The sequence below is a fragment of the Heterocephalus glaber genome, unplaced genomic scaffold (genome assembly GCF_053883595.1).
Source record: "Heterocephalus glaber isolate CG9 unplaced genomic scaffold, H.glaber_assembly_v1.0 deba00001594, whole genome shotgun sequence".
NCBI lineage: Eukaryota > Metazoa > Chordata > Mammalia > Rodentia > Bathyergidae > Heterocephalus > Heterocephalus glaber.
Window position 1 is genome coordinate 11030444 of NW_028258369.1, and position 22381 is coordinate 11052824.

Here is a 22381-nt window from a genome sequence, read left to right on the forward strand (position 1 = left end):
TGAGTCCTGTGCTGAAAAGGGCTTTGAAGCCATTTCCAAGTTCACGTTTATGAGTAACATCTTTCCTGGTTACCAGAGGCAGAAATGGTTGCATGTTTATTGCATATTTGATGTCCCTAAGCCATAATCAAGTCAGTGTTTTATTTACTTAAAAATAACTGTTCTTATTAGAATTCTTCATTTATTAAAACTATTTTTCAGAATTACCCTTGAAAAAAAGACTAAAGTATAACTTTTTACCCATCAGGCTAAACTAACAACACTTTAATAGCTTGGATACCTTTAAAGTCTACCAAATGGGCAATGGCTGTCACCCAACTTAATGACTCATTCAGTTAATGACAGAATTTTAAACACTGGCAGAGCCTACTAATTTGCTCATCACTGGAATAATAGCAGTTGACAAACAAGGAAATAAAAATATTTTTATATCAGAACCCTTTCTGTGGGATATCGCTCCATTGTTTAAATGTTAATTGAGGTATTATGAGCCTTAGAACAGATTGTGTCCTGTATGCACATTTCTGTGGCATAGCTTTATAATTATTCAGAGTCAGTACCATTTGTCCTTACCCTATGTTTTGTTTTACTTTCTCTAGAGACAGTTATTTAATTTAGCCTGTTCTCTTTTTAATGAGCAGCTTAATTTTACTGTCTACATTTAGCTCTTTCAACTTCTTAATGAATTGATAGCATTACTGCTTGACAATGCTTAGTGTCTATTTTAAAATTATTTGGAAAATGGATAAGATATTTAAATAAATCTGTGGTCATTATAAGTCAGCTTCTCTGTACCAAATTAGGTCATTTTTCAAGTTTTTAAACCAAGTATCATGTACTAGCATTAGCTCTATGAGAAGCTATGGTGACATTCAGATGTGGATTTATACTGCTTTAAATATTTTTAAATATTCCTGTTATCTAGATGCCCACATGAAGGAAATTTTATATTTTACATTAGAAAAAATTTTATATTTTACATTGCCATATTTTACATTCTGGCGATCAAATATGGCAAAGACAGCAAAAGGGTGAAAGGTAAGGGTGTCGCTGAGTTTCCCCACACAGCCTCTGTATGCCCCTTTTGGGATTGTTCAGGGTCACAACACTAGTTTCCAACTCTCTTTCAACTAGGGAAAGCTTTGTGACTACTAAAGGGGACACTTAATAAGCAGAGATGTTTTCAAAGTGAATTTCCCTTTGTCTCATGGGTTTAAGAATTTTGTTTGGCTTTGTGGTTCTTATTTGTGAGGAAAATAAATATTCAAGTAAGCTACCTTATTATCCTATATATGTTTAAAAATATAAGAGAAAGTAGGTTGATTAAAAGGTCCTGCTTGTCGCCTGAATATTTTAGCTTTGAAAAAATTTAAAGTTGTAATGAATTTTTTTTATCATTTAATAGTCCATTTCTGCAAGATGTAAATAACAGATCAGAGGGTCTCTTGGTTGCTGGTTCAGGATGAATAAGGTCTAGGCTGAGTTCTCCAGCTATTAGCTTAAGACATGTCAGTGAGAACTGTGCTTGAGCACCAAAAAGAGTCCTGGATGAATGTAAATATAACTAGGGCTTTTTGTATTTCCCTCTCCAGTACTTATTACAAAGAAGCCTTGTTAAATGACATCCGGAATGCCAGAGTAAAATACCAGGACAACGAACTGGCAATGGAGCTGGCTAGGATCAAACGTCACATGAATAACATTGAGGTTATGACCTCAGATATCATTATTAATTTACTCCTGTCCTACCGTGATATCCAGGTATGAAATATGCCTCGCTGAGGCTAACATATGCTGAATTTTTCCCTGGAATGAAACTCTTTATGAAGTACTCATATCAGGTGTATGGTAATGTAGATGTTTTATATAAAAAGGTATGTTACTAGGTCATAGGTCATTCCCTTTTTGTAGTAGGAGTTTTAGAGGAGGTTTTTGTCACGTTGGGCCTAATGTGACCATACTAACAAGAGATCGGATATGCAGGACTATTTAGTATAAGAAACATTGACTCTACCTGTTTATGTACACTTTATGTTAGGCATTGTTCCAAGCCTTTTGAAAATCCTCATTTAATCCTCTTAACCCTATGGTATAGGTTTGCTCTGATTATACTCATTTTGCAAATAAGGGAAACGAGGCACGGAGAAATGAAGTAACTTACCCAAAATCACAGAGTTGTTAATAAACTTAAGATTCAGATTGAGGCCATTTGTTCCATTGTCCTTGTTCTTAAGTCCTCTTCTACTTCCTTTAGGCCTTCATCACTTCCTTTTTTGTTTACCACCACTTGATTAGTGAGAGAGCAGGGATTCCAGAGGCATATACTGGACCCAGGAAATGCACATATTTATTCTAAGACAGGAGTCAGAAGTTACTAGAAAGTTCTTGAGGCAAGGCTTGTGGGATATGATACCATGAAGGGAATTGAGCATTTTCTCCTCCAAGTTTATTTGCCATGGAGTCATATCTAAAGGTGTCTTGCCTCTTTTTCCTCTGGATGCACACAGGACGTCTCACTTGTAAAATTCTACAAAGTCAAAATTGTTGCCCACAGTTATTTAAATCTAAGAATGGAGGCAGCCACTTATAATGTAGGCCAAGAACAGAGTCAGCCACTAAGGAACGCATGTCTAGTAATAGACAGATACAGCTAATTGATTTTAATTGCTAATGATAGTAGGGATTAAATCATGCCCCTAGCTGTTGGCTTTCTTCTTCCCTTGCCTTTAAGCAACCTTTCATGTCTTAATCTTCCATTGATGGTACTTACAAGCCCAGAGGTGAGCCAGGAAGTTCCTGGAATACGATGCTTTCTCTTTCCTGGGGAAGCAGCATCAAGGTGCAGAGCCATGAGACAGGCATGGGATTTCAGTAGGAAGCCCTACTCTGCTGACTGTAGCTAGCACCAAGTTAGCCAATACCAATAATTCTAAGCCTGGATGAAAAGCAATAACAGGTAGCACTGTTATGGTTAGAGGAGACACAACTAAGACATACATGGTAGCAGTTTTTCCCTGGGTAATTATGCAGCATTTAGAACAGTGGTTCTCAGCCTATGGGCACTTGACAGCATCTGGAGACATTTGAGTTGTCAAAACTGAGTGTAGGTTAGGGGATTACTGGTAGCTTGTACTGGGTAGAGGCCAGGGTTGCTGCTACTTATCCTATAGTGCACAGGACAGCATTTTATAACAGAATGTTCTAGGCCCAATACATCAACAGTGTTCAGGTTGATAAATCCTGGTTTAGATTAATTTGTTGATTCTAGTAAAAAGAAGAAGGACTAAAATGTTTTATCTCTTTATGTGGGAAGTTGTCTTTCAGGTTTCTTATATGTATATGTCCAGCTGGTTTTAACACACAGCTCTGCTAGTGGTGTTAACCTTCTTATACTCTGCTAGACTCACTCAATTTCTTTTGTTGCCTTTGGATTAACAATTTTCCTTTGATCCCTGTGTGCTATTTACATCAGGGATTCCTTCTCTGTCCTCCCCTCTTTTATTCATCTTGTTTAAAAACTTTTTTTTGTCCTAGTAGAGGCTACAAGTAACTTAACTAAAACTCTGTGTAAGGAAAGGCTTGTCTTTAGATTTGGAGGCTGTCTCATGTTTATAACTACTGAGAAAAATCTACAAAGAGCTGTTTTCTGTCTTTCTCATCCTGGACTTCTTGCCAACAGGACTATGATGCGATGGTCAAGCTAATAGAAACACTGGAGATGCTACCTATGTGTAACGTGGCTGATCAGCATAATATTAAATTCCACTACGCATTTGCACTGAATAGGTAAGAATGATGATGTGTATGTAGGGTTTTGAAACATGCCACCTTTTAAAATCTGCTTCCTCCTTTTATTCAACATCCATCAAATATGAGCCAGGTTATATGCTAAATGCCAAGGTTATGAAAATGGGCAAGGCATAGTCTTTGTCCTCATGGACTTTGTCTTTGGAACATATATTCTGGCTGTGAGATGAGACACATAAATAAATCCTAATAGCTCGGGGTGATAAGTGGTTTAATTGAAGTGTATCCAAAGTGATATGGAAGTATAGCAGAGGAACAGAGTCATTCTGTTTGAGAGTTTTAAAGAAGCTTTTTTGGGGTCTTCTGGGCTGAGTTTTGAAGAATTAGTAAGAATAACCTAATGAATGGGAGAAGGTGGGGGTGGAGGGAAGGTGAAAAGGCCATTGCATTTGGCCAGACCAGAGTATGAGTATACAGTTCTTCATGTGCAAGGTGCATTCATGGAGCATTCAGTGCAATGAGAATACAGATGTAGGTGAAACATGCAGACAGTGCAGCTAAGCATGGAAGATGGGGCCATGTCTCAAAAGGACTTCGTAGACTCAAAAAGTTGGTAACGTCTTGTAGATTGTGTGTGTGTGTGTGGGGGGGGTTGTTAAAGCAACAGGATTGACATTGTATGGCAGGGAGAGAGGGTATTATCTTTATGCACTAGCATAATCTGAACTTGGGATTTTAAAATGCTGAGCTAAATCCATCACGTGCAACTTTGAAATCCCTGCCTGAAGACCACAAGCTTCAAAAGTTTAAGTGTTAGAGGTGACAGCTAAGATGCAAATTATCTAAGATACAAAGAAACCACAAATGCTGTGATTTTTTAAAAGATTGACATTTCCGTTTAGCATAGGCTAGAGGTGAGTAGATCAGTCTAGTGGCACAGCACTGCTCTATGAGTTGCTTAGAGACTTAGAATCTAATCATTTTATAACTTTTATCACCTAGAGTATTGACCTTTATTTCATAATTGAAGCTAGGATATTGCCTTTCTATGTTCCAACCTATGGAATGGGAGGGAGGCTTTGAAGAGGAAGTCCAGGCAGGTGATTTTCTTCAAAGCAAGTAGAATTTACACATCCCACTTTTATTCACATTCCATTGGTGAGAACTCAGTCACGTGACTCCATTTAGTTGCAGGGGGAGCTGGGAAATGTAGTCTCTAGCTGGCCAGCCATATGCCCAGCCAAACTTGGATCTGGAGGCTATAGTCAGGAGTTTGACACATTTAATCCTACAAAAATCCCAGGTGCCTAAGTGTCTTAGTTCTATCATCTCCCTTCCTCCATTTATAATATATGGGAAGAGGAGCAGCATAAGGTGAATATCATGAGAGCCATAGCCAGATAAACTCCCTGTTGGGCCTGTTACCAACCTGAACTGGGAATTAGTCATATCAAGTCATAGAGCAGAGCATTCTGGGAGGGTATTTAAACTTAGCTTGAGAACTGGAGAGTTCTGGCACCTCCTTTTCAACCTCCCATGGCTGACATCTTACTCAGGGAATGAATAAAGTGAACGTTGAGGATGAGTTGGAGGACTTTCATATCTGATTTCCCAGTTTCATAGGCTCTGCTTTCCTTCAGCAGCTGCTAGGGTATAGATTGTTGACCTGCCACTAGCAGCATCTGCAGGAAAGCAGCAAAACAGGAGCCCATGGTTTCGAGAGTCTTACACATGTGAAGTCACATCTCTCTCATTTTAATTGAGGTAAAATTTGCAGTCAGTAAAATCCATAGATCTTAAGTATATAATTTGATGAGTTTGATAAGAGGATATACACAGGTAAACAACACCCCCTTCAAAATAGAAAACATTTTCATCACCTTAGAAGTTCTTCATGCCTCTTTGCAGGTAGTCCTTTCCCCTCCTTTGACAACCACTGTTGTAGCCTCTATCTCCATGGTTTTCTTGTCTTTGAAATTTACATAAATGAAATTATACAACATGCCATATTTTATGTCTGGTTTTTTATATCCAGCATCATTTTCATAGGATTCATATATACTCTTATGTATATCAGTAGTTCATTCTCATTGCCATGGAGTATTCCGTTATATAGATATGGCACAATTTATTCATTTTACTGGTGATGGACCTTTAGATTGTTTCTAGTTTGAGGACATTAAGAACAGTGCTTCTACGAGCATTCTTGTTCATATATGTACATATTTCTGTTGGATATATAGAATTTACATGTAGTACACACAAGAAAACAATGGGATTTTAATTCATTTTTGGAGACAAGGCTTAAAGTCCCTATGAAAATGTGCCTGCCCTCTGCAGTGACCTTTAAACTCAGCATCCCAAAGTAGGGAATGTCTTCAAGAATGAAGGCCAGTCTTGATTAAGCCTGAAAACTCTGTTCCCCAAGGATAGTGGACTCAGTTTTTAGTTATATTTACTTATACCTGTGTACACTTGATTGATCCTTGATTTATGAGGATTAAATGCATTATCACTTGTGAGTTTCTATGCTTGGCACACTATAAATGCTATAAAGTTTGCTTGTTAAATAAAAACTGAGGGCCATGTAAGTCACTCATGACTTTGTCTTTTTATCAGACAGAGTAGAGGCAACTGTAATAGGATTTGAAGATTGGTTTCTATGAGATCTGTATGCAACAAGAGAAGGTGATTCTGAGACAAATATGTTTCCATTTTGGAAGCAGAATGGCCAGGATTGTGTGCCAAAGAGCCACTTTTTCTTTGCTTTCTAGTATAATTGTTTCCTGTTAGACAGTGGCTTTGTATTATAGATCAGGTAGGATTCTCAATGTTGGGAATCTCATTTTTCACCCAGCAAACTAGGAACTTTCTATAGAATTGCAGTATTTGTTCCTTTTATACATGCAATCCAATTCTAAATTTGAGGTTTTTGCTTTAGGTGCAATCTGGCCAGATGTCAGCATAGTTGCAGTAGGATTTGGCATTATGTATGGCTTTGAAAAGTTTATGGTGTTACCTTATATCTGTAAGAGGAAAATAGTGATGGGTAAAAAGTGAATTTTCTTGCATTACAGTTGACCTCTGACTCTTAGTAAGTGGAGCAAATCACGGCCATAAATTTTTTTTTTTGGTACTGGGGATCGAACTCTGGTCCTTGCCCTTGCAGGGCAGGTGGTGGAACCACTGAGCTATATCCCTGGCCCAGCCATAAATTTTTTACTAAAGGTTGGTGGAGATGAATGGCATTTGACCCTCAGATGGCAAGGGCTCCCTGTCACTAGGAAAGCTGGCTTGGGGTGGCCAGCTTTTCCTGGTGTCTTCCACTTCCCTGCATTTGGAAGCCCATTCAAAACTACTTCAAGTTTCCACAGAGCAGTTAAACTGCTGGCCTCTCAATGGCATGAGATCCTTTATGAGCAAATTTTATTTGCTGTTGCTTTTGCAGATGGGGATTTATTATGTACATTCATGCAAGCAGAATTTTCTGACCAAGGATCCCAGCCAGCAGACAGAAAAATGGACTAAAGGAGAACATCAGAATCAAAGTCCTTTATTAAAACAAAAATTTTCTATTGCAAAATACAAGGCATATGCTCACATTCTGTCTCTTGCATCTTTAGGTCAAGATCACCAACCAGGCAAATTTTACCTTTTTGAATTACTCAGAACCTGGAGAGGAAACAGAATAGATGATGAATTTAGTGGAATGTCTAAAATGTCATTTGATAAATAATAGCAATAGAGAGAAGATGCTCCATGGACCCTAGAAGAGTGTGTGGAGGGGGGATATTATATGAAAGTGACTGAATCCAGTCCACACCAGAGGGGCACCAAGCTTGTTCCAGAACCTACACCAGTCACCTAAGTCAGCCTCTGGGCTTCCCAGACAGGTTATTCTTTGAGTGAAGGGACACTTTACCTAGGAGGGCACTGCAGGCTTGTCACCTCTGCAAAAGCTGTCAGCCTTTTTAAAAATTTCTTATCACCATCTTGCCAGGTGTGGTGGTGCATGCCTGTAATCCCAGTGCTTGGGAGGCTAAGGCAGAAGGATCACCTCAAGTTCGAGGCCAGCCTGAACTGCATAGTGAGACCCTGTCTCAAAAAAACCAAAACAACAACAGCAACAAATCTTTATTTTCATGTTTATGTAAATAGCAATGCTTATTGTATGTTTTTTCAAAGCAGAAAAATTATAACATCTTCTCACTATTATAGTGGCTTATCTCTGGGTCCCTAAAAATATATCACAAAAGGAAGAGAGACATTTGTTGCTGCTTTCCCAGTAGTGAAGATAACCACAAAATCTGTCAACTTAGACTCATGTTCAATTTAGAGAAGCTGAAGAAAGAAAGGTAGGGATCCAAAATGTAACAGCTGAACAGTAAGAGGTCTGAGACCAGAAGTCCCGAATTTTAGCACAGCATGCTATATACAATGGTTTTTAAAGCTAAGGTTAATGTTATACCATAATTACATTCTTTCTAGGAGATTTTAGCTTGTATTTTATGTGCCTGTGGGACAATCAAAATAAAACTTCCACTTGAAATTGCTGGGCTATCCCTGTGTAAGTTCTGATTTGTCATATGTGATGAGAGTATGAGATGGTAGCTGAATATTGAAGCTGCTTTCATGATATACTTTTGGTTTGGTTTTTGCTGTGGTAAAAACATAAAATCTGTCAACTTAACCATTTTAAAGCATACAGTTCAATAGTATTAAATATATTTAAATTATTGTGAAACAGATTTCTAGAACTTTTTCACCTTGCATGTCTGAAACTCTACTTGTTAAACAATGCTCGACTTTCCCCTCCTTTAAGCCCCTGGGTAACCATCATTCTATTTTCCATCTCTATGAATTTGACTACTTGAGACACTTGATATAAATGGAATACTATATTATTTATCTTTTGTGTCTGTCTTATTTAATTTAGTATAATGCCCTCAAAGTCCATCCATGGTATAGTATGTATCAAAATTTTCTTCCTTTTCTAGGCTGAATACTAATCCATTGTATAGAAATACCACATCTTTGTTCATTCGTTTGTCCATCAATGGACATTTGGGTTGCTTTTATCTCTTGGATATTGTGAATAGTGTTCTGAGAATATGAGTGTGCAACTATCTCTTTAAGATATTTTTCTATTCTTTTTCATATACACCCAGAAGTAGGACTGCTAGATCATATAGCAGTTCTAATTTTAATACTTTGAGGAAACTCCATAGTGTTTTCTGAAATAGCCTGAGCAATTTATATTCCTAACAGCCACGTACAATTTCTTCAATCTTTTCCAGAACTTATTTTTTTAAATAGTAGCATCCTAATTGGTGTGAGATGGTATCTCATTGTATTTTCAACTTATATTTCTATGATGATTAATGATGTTCACCATCTTTTCATGTGCTTATTGGCTGTTTGTGTATTATCTTTGGAAAAAAAGATCTGTTTAAGTCCTTTGCCTACTTTTTTTTTTCGGTACCAGGAATTGAACTCAGGACCTTGCGCTTGCCGGCAGCCGCGGTGCCACTGAGCTACATCCTCAGCCCTTCTTTGCCTATTTTTAATCAAGTAGCTCTTTATATACGTTGCATATTAACTTCTGATCAGTTATATGATTTGCAAATATGTTCTTCTATTCTCTAGGTTGCCCTTTCACTTTGTTGGTTGTGTCCTTTGATGCAAAAAGTTTTCAAGATTGTTATAGTGCCCTTTGTCTACTTTTGCTTTTATTGCTTGTGCTTTTGGTATCATATGCATTAAAACCATTGCCATAATCCACATAATGCATTTTATGACAAAAAAAAGTTGCATTATTTTTCGTTTATTTGCATTATTTTTCTGAGAAATGAATTACCTTCTCCTGACTTGTCAATAATCCATGTTTTCTTTTTGAATAATATTTACCACTTCTGTCTTCATTCCTTCTTACTGGCTTCTTTGAGCCTACAACATCATCCTTTTTTGGCTACTTCGTTCTATAGTTTCCTTTTTGTCCTCCTTCCTTACTGACTTATTTATGTGTAACAGAAGAACCACATGTGTACAAAGAAGGAGAGAGCTCATAAGGGATGACTGAAGAAGTTAATGGATAATTTTAAAAATATAGTCACACGTGTATATAATACTCGTGCCCACACTTTTGAACTTACATAGACATGTTCTCTTCCAACTGATTGCACTGCAGTACCTTGCTTTTATTTTGAAAATGCCATCATCACTCTGAATAATATGGTCTCAGAATATTATGGAAAGAAGAAATTTTTTTCCTTTGGAATTGCCTTAAGGGCCAACTTACAAGGCACATAGGAGATTAATATTATTCCAGTGGGTTTCGTAGGTGGGTTTGGATTTGAACTCCAGCACTTATACAGTATTTAAATGTAATGACCATGGTCAAGCCACTCAGTCTCCCAAAGCATCACCTTCCCCATCTACCAAATAGGATACATAATACTTACCATGTAGTAAGTATGGGTTGAGTATTCCTTATCAAAATACTTGGGACCAGAACTGTTTCAGGTTTCAGATTTTTTTAGAGTTTGGAATATTTGTGTAGACTCTATCACTGTACCTCTTCGTCCCAAAATTTAAAATCTGAAATGCCCTGTTATACTCAAAAAGTTTCAGGTTTTGGAGAATTTTTAATTTTGAAGTTTTTTGTTTGTTTGGTTTTTGGTACTGGGGATCGAACTCGGGACCTTGCGCTTGCGAGGTAGGCGCTGGAACCACTGAGCTAAATCCCTGGCCCTTGAAGTTTTTTATTAGGGATGCTTAACCTGTATTACTTGGAATACTCCTGGCATGATGCAGGTACTTGGCTAGGGTTATTACTGCTACTATGTACCTTGATCACCTGTATTTTCACCAAGTTGGAGGAATAACTTTTGATTATCTCCAAATATCAGAACTACAGTATATAGAGAGTATCACTACAGAAGATATTTGCAATAACATACCTTTGGCTCTGGACAAAATTCATAAAGAGAAGTTTATAGATATGTTGGTGACACAAGAACATTGTTAGAATAATGGCCTTCTGAAATGACTATTTTGAGTGGAACAGGGTTTGTTTGTAGATATTTGTAGAAAAAAGAATACTGTGTTTGGTAAATTCAAAGTTTATTATTTTATAGCATGTTTCTCAGCCTTGGTACTATTGATATTTGGGGGTAGATAATTCTCTGTAGTGGGGACTATCCTATGTATTGTAAGATGTTTAGCAACATCCCTTGTCTCTACCCACTAGAGGCCAATAATATCCCACTCCCAAATATAAAAATTAAAAATGCTTCTAGATATTGACAAATGTCCCACAGGGAACAAAATCATTGCTAGTTGAGAACACTGCTTTTAAGGAACGCTACAGGGTATAGAAAGAGCACACACTGACATCTGAATTGCTTACTAGCAATGTAATGTTGACAAGGTAATTCAACTTAATCCTGAGTTTGTTCTTTTGTAAACTAGGATGATGATGCCTAGAGTAAGACTTAAATAAGATATACCATACCCAAATGGCCTGTACAGTTCCTGGCAGCTGGAAAGCAGTTCATAAAAGTTTAGTCCCTCCTCCATTTGTCCTCCATTTAAACTTCTTAATTGAAATTGGAAGATAACATTGTTACATAAAAAGGCTACAGAGGCTACACAGTAAGTGTGAAGTGATTTAGTGGCTTAGTCTGTAGGAATTGTGGTCTTTTAAAGTAGACAGTAAAAAGTATTTGTAATTTAGCCAAAAAGTTGCCCATTGATCTTAACCAACATTGGTTATCCGGAGAACACTTAAATTTGGAATATTTCAAAACCTCCATGCTTTTTACATCCTACAAAACCATGATCTAGACTGCTATGAAATAATTAAGGATAATGGGAATTAATGAAGTGTACTAAAAATTAAAATATGTGGTCTGACCCTAAAACAGTGTTGTGGCCAACTTTTCTGTCAGCCTAAGAGAACACAACATTGAAAGACTTGGACGAATAATACTTAAATACAACTAGTAAAGGACTTTTGAAGAGAAGACTTCCTCCTACCTGACATCAAATTTTCCACCAATGAGATATAAGAACATGGTTTCTTATGTTTATATGGTTTTCTCATGCATTTAATTTTTGAAAAATACTTCCTCTAGTGGTTTAAGGTATTTTCTCCCATAACATTAAGGTCAGATGCAGGAGACTTTGTTTTAACTTATCTTTCATCTTTGCAACTGGACATCCAGAAAATTCCAGTGATAGCAGCTTTGCCAGTTGCTCACTTGATTAATGTGTTAAAGCTTATGATAGAAAGTATTGTAGTTACTAGCTTTAGATAATCATTTACAGACCAGGAATTTATCTGTAATATATATTAACACACAGAGTCAACTATTAACCATTAACAATTCCTGAGGAAATTCCTGACCAATATAGGTTGCCACCAAGTCCTCTACCTGGCATTCTGAATAAATAATAGCACATTCTCTGTTACATGCCATGTTCCATCTGAAAAATCAAGCCTTAAGTCCAGGAGACAATAAACTCAGGAAATCTGACTTCTCACCCTCTGCCTGAGGACTCTAAACAAATGAAAAAGGTCACACTTCCATTTAGAAAGCATCTACTGAGAGTTTCCTATAGATTCAGCCTCCTATGCCTTAAAGTGTGCAATCATTTTGGCACTGTTGCTCTTGAAATAAGGACATTGATCAGGAGAAACAGGGAGACAGCCTTTAAGATTTCCTGGGACAAATATTGGAAAAGACATGAGGGCCGCCAGATCAACCTCATGTAACCTCCTAAATTCAAGGATGGCAATTTACATTTTATTTTTAGATGGAAATATTTCAGTAAGGTAGTTTTAGGGAAGCTTCGCTTAAAATTTATGAGTTGTGTTTGACTGTGTGTGTGTGTGTGTGTGTGTGTGTGTGTGTGTAAATCACAGTGTTATCACAGATCTTATTTAAGCAATAGAGAGAGGATACTTTTATACCTGTGTTGAGGGATTTGTAAAGAAAGGTATCTGTGTGGTGGGAAATGTATTGGTCTGTGAGTTAGATAGTCTGTATTGTACACCTGCTTTGCTGCTATTTACCTGGGTATCTGTGGACAAGTCGTTTTACTTCCCAGGAATTAGGAGTAGTGTGTCAAAGGTCAAAAATAAAAAGAGTGGGCTGTAGGTTGAGTACCAGTTCAGGGTATGTTTTTTGGTTGTACTCAAGGTGCCAGATTGGAAGATCATCTAGTACCATTCCATGTATTTCAGTGATTGATGTAAGACAAGTAGGCTCTAACTATAATGATCAGTTTAGCTTAAAGGATTCATTTAGGATAGAGAAGTGGGTTGCTGATTAAAGGAGGTTAATTTCAGTGATTGAGGACCTGGACTTGGTAACCTAAGAGTTTGGATTTTGTTTTGTAGGCACTAGGGAATTGCTAAAGGTTGTGTAAGCAGGGGACCAACATAAGCCAAGTCCCAATCCTACCACTACCTACATGATGAACTTGGCCGTAAGCAGGTCACCAAACTTTTTTGGACCCCATAGACTTGTGTCAGATAATCTTGAATATTGCTCTCTTTTCAGATGTTCTGTGAGTCTGTAACTAGGAGCAGTGTTTTATTAGTTAATTAACTGTAGATAATTTCTTAAGACCTTTCCTTTTAGTGGATCTTTTATCCTTTCAGCAGTCCCAGTCCTATTCCTGATGTAAGCTCAATTCTATCACAATTCCAGGGAGAATAAACCCTACTCCAATGCTTTCAGTTGCTTTCTTCTAGAACAGTGGTGGCAAACCTATGGAATGCATGTTGTAGTCAGCTGTTTATCACTGAAACCTCTATAAGGTTCACCATCACTGTTCTAGAACATTATGTTAAAAATGTTTTGTTCAAACAATAAAGGTTTTGTCAGAAGAACATAGATTAGCTCAGTCACAGTTATAATTTTGGCATTATTGCTATTGTTTGGGAATTAGTTTAGAAACAATTTCAGGTTGATATTTTTATTATGGATTTTTCTTTAGAAGTTTTTCTGTACTTCCACAGTCATAGTCTAGGTTCTCCTCCTGAATCAGCCCTTGAGATAAGAATTTGGGGGCAAATAGAATATTTGGGAGGTGATCCTTTGAAGCTTTAGAAGGGGAAGGGGGACTATAGAAGATATGTTAAGGAACAGATTGCCTCTATGGGAAACTGAGGCTCTATTCAATAAGGGGACTTGGAAAGACTAAGTCTTTACAGAATTATATTGTATTCTTTACAGAATTATAGGGAGAATCTCCTTTCAATTTCTCACAGTAGTTCTGTTTTGAAAAAGGCACCAGAAATAATCTGAAATTTATATTTTTGTGAGCTCTGTCACAAGAAGTATTGATGTCCTGGTTGTCTGACTACTGTATTTTTATTTGCTAGTATATAATACTTCTCTATTCAAAATTGTTTTTTTACCAAATATGATGGTGCCAGCTATTGAGGAAGTTGAGGTGGGAGGATCTCTTAAGCACAAGAATTTGAGACAAACCTGGGGATATATGTATATAAATATAAATATATATTATTATATACAATTATATATTGTATATATTATATATTATATCTATACATATTAAATATATATTATATATTATTTATACATAAATATAAATATATATATATTGATTGATAGAGTTAGTCTTGGTGGTACATACCTATAATTTCAGCTACACAGGAAGCTGAGATAGAAGGATCACAACTTTGAAACTAGCCTGGGCAACTTAGCAAAACCTTGTCTTTAAAAAAAAAAAAAGACAGGTCCACTGGCACATGTCTGTAATTCCAGCACTGAAGAAGACTGAGGCAGGAGGATCACAAATTCAAATCCTGCCTGGTCAGTTTAGTGAGCTCTTGTCTCAAAATAAAAAATAAGAAGGGCTAAGAGATGTAGCTCAGTGGTAGAAAACCCTGGGTTTGATCTTCAGTACCAGAAAAATAATTTTTTTAAATGTGGGAATGTAGCTCAGAAGAAGAGCATTTGTCTAGCATATGCGAGGCCCTGGGTTTAATCCTCGGTACTGCCAAAACAAATTTTATTTCTTTAAGTGTAAAATTGAGTGGCCAATGAATGAGTAGCCAGAAAACTTTTAGTGGCAAATCTCTAGATTATGCTCATAAACATCAGAGCAGTTTGGGTGAATCACTATAGACAGAAAAATCCCCCCATGATCTCTCCATTATGAGCAGATAGAGAATCTTGGCTCTGTGATTGATGCAAAGGAAATACATGTACAACCATCAGGGGACCTGAGATGAGAAAATTTCTATTAAAAATTACCCGTTATCTACTCTTTTGGTAAGGCATTAAAGTAGGTCTCATGTAGTGATCTCAGATATTTACAACAATGCTATTTTTTGTAGTTGTGAGAATAGTTGCCCACCCAGCGAGTAAGATGAGAGGAAGTTGTGACCCCAGCAGCCAGCCTCTTAGGCGATTATTAATTGGACAGCAAGAATGCAGAGAGAAGCCCTCAAGAAACATGAAGAAAGCAGCTTTCTATGTGCTGGTTTCCTTGTGCATTCGGGGGTCTGAGGAGCGCCTAAGCTACTCCTTGGATATCTTGGAGGAAGGTGTCTTGGGTTCTGGAAAGCCAGTTGGAGTAAAATGTGAAACTTGCAAAGTTTCTGAGTTCTTCTGGGTAGGCTTCTTTTGGTTAAGGCAGAGTGTGAGAAACTGCAGAAGAGGAATGGCTCCATGTGGCTTTGCGTTGCTCTGATCCCACTCCCCTGGTTCATCACTCACTGGCTGCCCTCATCTGCCATATGTCTGAAGAGCAGCAGACTGTTTGCACCTGTGGATGTTTGTATGTGTTGTTTGCTCTGCTGAGAATGTGCTTTCCCTCATTTTTTACCTGACTGGAGTAATCCTTCAAAGTCTAGTTCAGTAATGGAGAATCTTTTAGAGCTTTCTATGGCACATGTGCCATAGGTTTGCCACAACTGGTTTGAGTGTCCCTTTCTGAGAGAGGTTACAAAGAGTACAAAATCTGAACATGATGTTCCTGTTGTTATTCATTCACCTATCCCCCACATTTCAGGGTTTACTTATTTAATACCTATCATTCCTCCCATTAGACTGTAAATCTGAGGGGGAGTGAGGGCCATGGTATATATTAGGCCATAGTATACTTAGTGCCTCATACTACTGTTCCACCCATTGTGCTTAGTAAATGTTGAATGGGTAAATGAATGGATGACTCAATGACCAACTGTGGTATAAAGTTGGAAGAGATCCATATAACAAGTGTCTAAGTTAATTTCAGGGTTTGGTAGTAGAAGGCATATGTGTTGTATTTCCTTTATTTATACGTGAGTCTATGCATAAAAACAAAAGAATCAGCCAGGCATGGTGGCACACACCTGTAATCCCAGCACTTGGCCGAGGTAGGAGGATTGAAAGTTCGGACCAAACCTGGGAACTTGGTGATATAGTGAGAACCTGCTTCACAATTTTAAAAAGGGACTGGGAGTGTAGCTCAATGTGAAGACCCTGGATTCAATCCCTAGTACTGGAAAAAACCCAGAAAAATATAAACATAATAACTGGTGATACCATCTAAAGTTAGTTCAAAGATAATTGCTGAAGTAGGACATGGCCCAGAGGAAAGATTTTGGAAAAGCTGAGGTCTGCATAGGCTAGGCCAGAGTTAACAGTGATAGAAGTCTTTCTAATATGGGACCCCAGGTGTATTAGTCATTTTTCTGTCACTAGGACAAAATACCTGAGGCCACAAATTAAAGGAGGAAAGGTTTAAATTAGCTCAAATTTCAGTCTATGGTCATCTGGCTCTGTGGCAGAAACATCATGGTAGAAAGATGCAGTGGAACAAAGCTTGCTCAGTTAATGGTAGCTGGGAAGCAGAGCAGGAGAAGAGTGCCAGAGAGGAATGGTGAGGGACCAGATAACGTATCCAAGGTCACACCTCCATAACCCACTCAGACATACCCAGGCATGTGCTATACTAATCTGCTAGATGTTTCTTAATCCAGTGAAGTTAACGTATCAGGTTTAATGGTCACATTAGGTGTCTAAAGGAGAGTAAATCTTCCTGATCAAGAAAACTCATGGCAGGGCTGGGGATTTAGCTCAGTGGTTTCACCGCCTGCTGCGCAAGCGCAAGGACCCAAGTTCGATCCCCAGTACCAAAAAAAAAAAAAAAAGAAAACTCATTACTTCTTAGTGGTGTTGATTTGTGTATTTATTCAGGATAAGGTAACTGCTATAATAAACAGCCTCTCAATGTCAGTGGCTTAACATAATGAATGTTTATTTTTATTCAGGCAACATAACACTGTGGGTGTGTATATACGGATTGGGCAGTCTCCTCTTCGGATGATTGCTTGATGACCCAGTCTCTTTCCATTCTGAGGCTCTGCTCTGCTCTCAGATTCTCAGATCTTCTTTCAGCCAGATGAAAAGAAAAGGGAGAGCAGAGTGAATTGCAAGGGAGTTTTTATGTATGTTTTATAACAGCTTTATTGAGATAATAGTGTACATACTATACAGTTCACCTAAAGTATCCAAGCAAGTAGTTTTTAGCATATTCGGAATTGTGTAAAAATCACTATAACCAATTTTAGAACATTTTCAACATCTTCTAAAACAATCCATATTCACCACCAGTAATCCCCCTTCCTGATTTCCTCCAATCCCTCTCTCCATCCCTAAGCAACAATTAATCTATTTTGCCAACTAGTTACTAGTTATTTCCCATTCCTCCACCTCATTCTCTAGCCCTAGGAAACCATGAGTTTGTTTTCTATTTCTATGGTTTAGCCTATTCTGGGCATTTCTTATAAATGGAATCATACAATGTGTGACCTTTTGTGTATGGCTTCTTTTACGTAGCATAATGTTTTCAACATTTATCCATGTTGTAGCATGTATCAGTACTTAATTCCTTTTTATTGGTGCATAACATTTCATTGTATGGATAAGACTACATTTTATTTATCAATTCACTAGTTAGCGAACATTTGGGTTGTTTCTACTTTTTGACCATTGATCATTCTAAGGAGGTTTGTAGGAGCCTGGTGAGGAAGTGATGTTCATTACTTCTTCTCACATTCCATTTGTCTAAATTCAGTCTTGTGACCCTAACTAATGGCAAGGGAAGTTGGGAAATGTGGTCTGGCTTAGTGCCCAAGAGAAAAAGGGAATGGGTTTTGGTGAACCTGATAGACCTCTCAGATAAGGAGTAGAGTTTAACAGAAGAAGATCCCTGGTAGGATGTCACAGAGCAGGACCAAGATTCATGCAGGAACACTCTTCACTTCTTGCTGTCTTTGTGTGAATGGGAAAGTCAGCCTGAAAAATACCTAGTTCCATTTCAGGGCCTGCCAGCCACCACAGAGCCAGCCTTCACAGATAGTGCTTTGTGACCCCAGGAAACTGGGGAAGGTTGGGATGATGGGAGCTTGGATGGAATAATTTCATAGTGGTTCTACCTTGAGACTTAACTAGGACCTAGTTGTAGAGTGCGAAAATAATCATTCTGGTTTGTGTTTCTTTGGCTCTGGGCATGTTCACACAAAATTACAGACTGCCTCTCTTAACTATTCCCTTCTCTTCTGTAAATACAAGGCATCTAGCCAGGGGAGGGCACTTGCTTTCTTGTGGCAGGTGTATATCTGTCAGGGTCCAGTCAGAAAACATAAACCACTCTGCATATTTGAAATAGAGGAATTTGAGTATAGGAAATTGGTTGCATAGGTCATAGAAGAGCTGAGAAGCCACACAAAAACCATGAGGCAGCCCAGAAATTAGCAGCAGTGGGAAGCTGCTACCACCCCTTGGCTGGAGGGGCCCAAGAAAGATGTAATGTTACCAGAAGCCACCATGAGGCAGCCTGGTGGGAGCTGGGTCTACAGAAGAGATGTGGTTGCTGTTGGCCCTGCTTCAAACCACAAAAAGAGTAAGAAGGTAGTCTGGACTTTTCCTCCTTCCCATCTTGAGTTATTCATCTACTAGGGCCTCCCACTGGCTGCTGTCAACTGGTTATCAGCAGCCTGGAAAGTCTACACCCCTGCACAAAATAGAGCAGGGAAGATAAGGATTATATCTGAGGGCAAACAGACCATTGACTGGCCCGGCAGGACATTAACTTTCAGAAGTACTACTTGGTTTCTATGTATTTTTAAGTCAACGTTATTAAGGCACAATCTACGTATAATAAAATGTAAAACTATAAGCACACAATTTGATGAGTGGGGTCAAATAAATATAATCATGAAACTACCACCATCAAGAAATAGTTTATCTCAGAAAGTTCTCCTTTTGTCCCTTCCTAGTTACTTTCCCTGCCATCCAGCCCCAATTTGGATAATTTCAATTGACCCGAATTTTGAGTTCCTTGATCTTTTCTTTTGTCATGTCCAAACTGTTATTATGCCCATTTAATGGCTTTTGTTTGTATATATGTGTTTTCATTCTAGGTCTTGCATTTGTGTTTTGGAGTTTTCATTTCTTTCATGAAATACGTGTGTATTCCCTCTCTCTCTTTCTCTCTCTCTGTCTTAGAATATGTTTATAATAGTTGCTTTCAAGTTCTTGTCTGCTAATTTCAATCAGATCATTTTGAATCTGTTCTGCTGGTTGGATTTTACCTTGATTATTGGGATCATATTTTCCTGCTTTTCTGCACATCTCATGATTTTATGGTACACTAGACATTTTATCTAAAAGAACTAGAGTCTGAAGTATGATTTTATTTTGCTTTGTTATTATGAATATTAGAACTCCTTCCCAGGCCTGGTTAGTATGTATGGCTTTTTAAAATAGTTCTTCTGAACAAAAGAGCTGAGTTGAGACTGGACTATACTTTTAATTAGATTTAGTTCATCTCTTATTAGCCCAATTGCCAACTTCCTGTCTGATGCCTTTTTGGTATTGTCAATATTTGAGCAGGCAGGGGTGGAAACTGCTATTTCTGATAGCTTTGCATTTAGCTCTTGTAGGGCCTGGAATCCAAGTGCTGTGATAAGCGTGTGAGAGCTTTCTGTTTCTGAACTTCTCCTTCAGTGTGGATTTTTTGGCCAAATTCAGTGAGTGAGTGAGTGAGTGAGTGTGGGACAAGAGAATTATTAGGCCAAGTGATTTCATATTGCTTAGGGATATTTCCAGGTTGCATTATTTCCTGTCAGCCCATCCTATTATCTGAAGATTGGCTGATTTTCTTCTTGTCCTTGCATAGTTTCTCTTTCTATGAAAGTTTCTTTCCTCCAGTCATCAGTGTACTGATGCAAGCAAGTATGGAAGATGTTGTGGCTTTAGAATTCAGTTCATCAAGGCTTTCTTCCTTCTGCTCAGTATGATTTTTATATTGTCTGAATTTTTATTGTTATCACAGAAGGGTAAGCCTTTCACATTCTTCTACATCCTAATTGGAAGTAGAAGTCTCTTACAAGGTTTTTGGTAGATGACCCAAGCCAAGGTTTGTTCTAGAAAGGATACTGGTCTGATGAGACATTTTGCTTGTTTACTCAGGGCTGGCTTAGAAGAAAGGCTTGAAACTCTCTCTCTCACCCTGTGAACTTCCTCTGATAGACACACAGTGTAGAAAACATGGATAGGCAGATAGGATGGTTAATGGCAAGTTAATGCTCTAGTAGACTTGTAGCTGACCATAACATTGTGAAAAGAGCAAAGTCAAACCTACTTTTCAGATGGAGAACTGAGGCACAGGAGGGATAAGAGACTCGCACAAAGTTCATATGGGTAGTCAATGATGTGACAATAACCATAATCTAGCCCTTGATTCCAGTCTAGTGTTCTGTTTTTATTATGTATTTCATTGCATAAATAGGTGAATATGTTTATATATTCTTATGAAAAACTGAAAAAAATTTAAAGCAGTTATTCCTCTTAACTCTAATCTGTGATCCCACTCATACTCCAGAAGTAACCTCTTTTGTCAGGTTGGTGTATATCATTCCAGGCAATTTTTTTCTATGCACTGAAATATGTCATACTGCAGGGTTTTTAACATATAGGACCATACAGAAGGTATTCTGTTGTTAAATTTTTTCACTTAGCTATCAATCCTTGGAGATCTATGTCAGTACATATAGTTTTGTTCAGTTTGGCATTCATTGAACAAATATTTATTGACCCCCTACTATATGCCACATCCAGTTCTGTTTCTGTGCACTTGGGTACAGCAGTAAATCGACCAGAGAGACCCTCTAAAAACTCACTTTCTTGGAGCTTACATTCTAAAATGAGAGGAGGTAATTAAAATTAAAAATAATTAAAGTTATTAATAAAATAATTCAAGCTAGTGGGATGGAAAGGCTGCAATTTTAAGTTGGATGTTCAGAGAAGACCTCACTTTCTGGAAAGTGACATGAAGAAAAGATAGGTGGTGAGGGAACATGCCATGTAAATATATTGGGAAAGAGTATTCCAAGTAGAGGGATAAAGAGCTGGGGCATAGTAAGTGATGGGAAGGTAAATGGCAAGAGATAAGATTGGAAAAATAACTGGGCGGGGGGCCAGTTCTTGTAAAGCCTTGTAGGTCATTGAAAAAAATTGGTGGGTATTCCAAGTTGGGAGCCACTGGAGAGTTTTGAGTAGAGTGACATGACCTGAGTTACAGTGTAGCTAAATTATTCTGACTTCTGTGTTGATTATAAAGAGAGAAGGATAGAAGCAGAAAATTATGGCAGTTTGGATGAAGGTGGCTATTGTGGAGGAGTGGACTCATTTAGAAGATGGTTTGAAATAAAATCCAGTAGCATTTACTGATTGAATAAAGGGCACCAGGAGAATCAAGCATGACTTGGAAGTTTTTGGCCTGAATAACAGGAAGAATACACAGGGAAGGCTATGGGAAGAACAGGTTTGATAAAGTGAACAGGTGTTTTATTTTAATGTGTTAAGTTTGAGGTATTAAACATGCAGGGGAGAGGCTAAGAAGGCAGATATATAAGTCCGGTGTTTAGGGGAGGTATCTGGGCTGGAGATAGAAATTTTGGAGTCACAAGTATATAGATTAAGAAATCATGACACTGGATGATATCACCCGGGAAACTAGTGTAGTTACCAAAAAAGAGGAAAGGTCCAAGGGTTGTGCTTGGGGACACTCTAATGTCAAAAGACCAGAGAGATGAATAGGAACCAGAAAATAGAGTTGTATGAGGAGGAAAATCAGACAAGTGTGGTATCCTACAAATCAAATGAGGAAAACAGGCCAAGGAGAAAGGAGTGCACAGTTATAAAATACACATGTGAGTCAAATGCATATAGAGGTCTAATAGGACAAGAAGTAAGAATTTTCTTGGTAGATTTGGCAATGATGCAGACCTGCTGAATCAGAATGTGCAGGGTAACAAATACAGATGTGTGGGTCTCATCTCCAAAGATTTAGAATTAATTGGTCTAGGATGCATCCTGGATCCCAGGGCTTTTAAATCTCCCTAGGTGATTCTAATGTGTAGCCAACTCACTGTTGTCATTTTCTTCTCTTCATTGTGAAATGACCTTACTGCCAGAAACAGATGTTGCTGACTAGTTACAAATAGGAGTTTTTATCTACAGGTTTGTTCTTCGATACCTTGGGATCTGAAAATGATAAGCAGATCTGAAAGCTGATTATTAACCACTAAAGGGATTAGCTATTT

The 22381-nt window shown here is 37.9% G+C and overlaps 1 protein-coding gene across 1 annotated transcript in view; it reads left to right on the forward strand.

Annotated features, from left to right (window-relative positions):
• The window catches only part of Map3k15 (mitogen-activated protein kinase kinase kinase 15), a 144489-nt gene that overhangs the window by 73061 nt on the left and 49047 nt on the right, over nt 1-22381 (forward strand). The window contains exons 5-6 of the mRNA XM_087193665.1: nt 1593-1761; nt 3680-3786. Of these exons, the coding sequence (XP_087049791.1) occupies nt 1593-1761; nt 3680-3786 (276 nt within the window). The remainder of the gene's footprint in view (nt 1-1592; nt 1762-3679; nt 3787-22381) is intronic.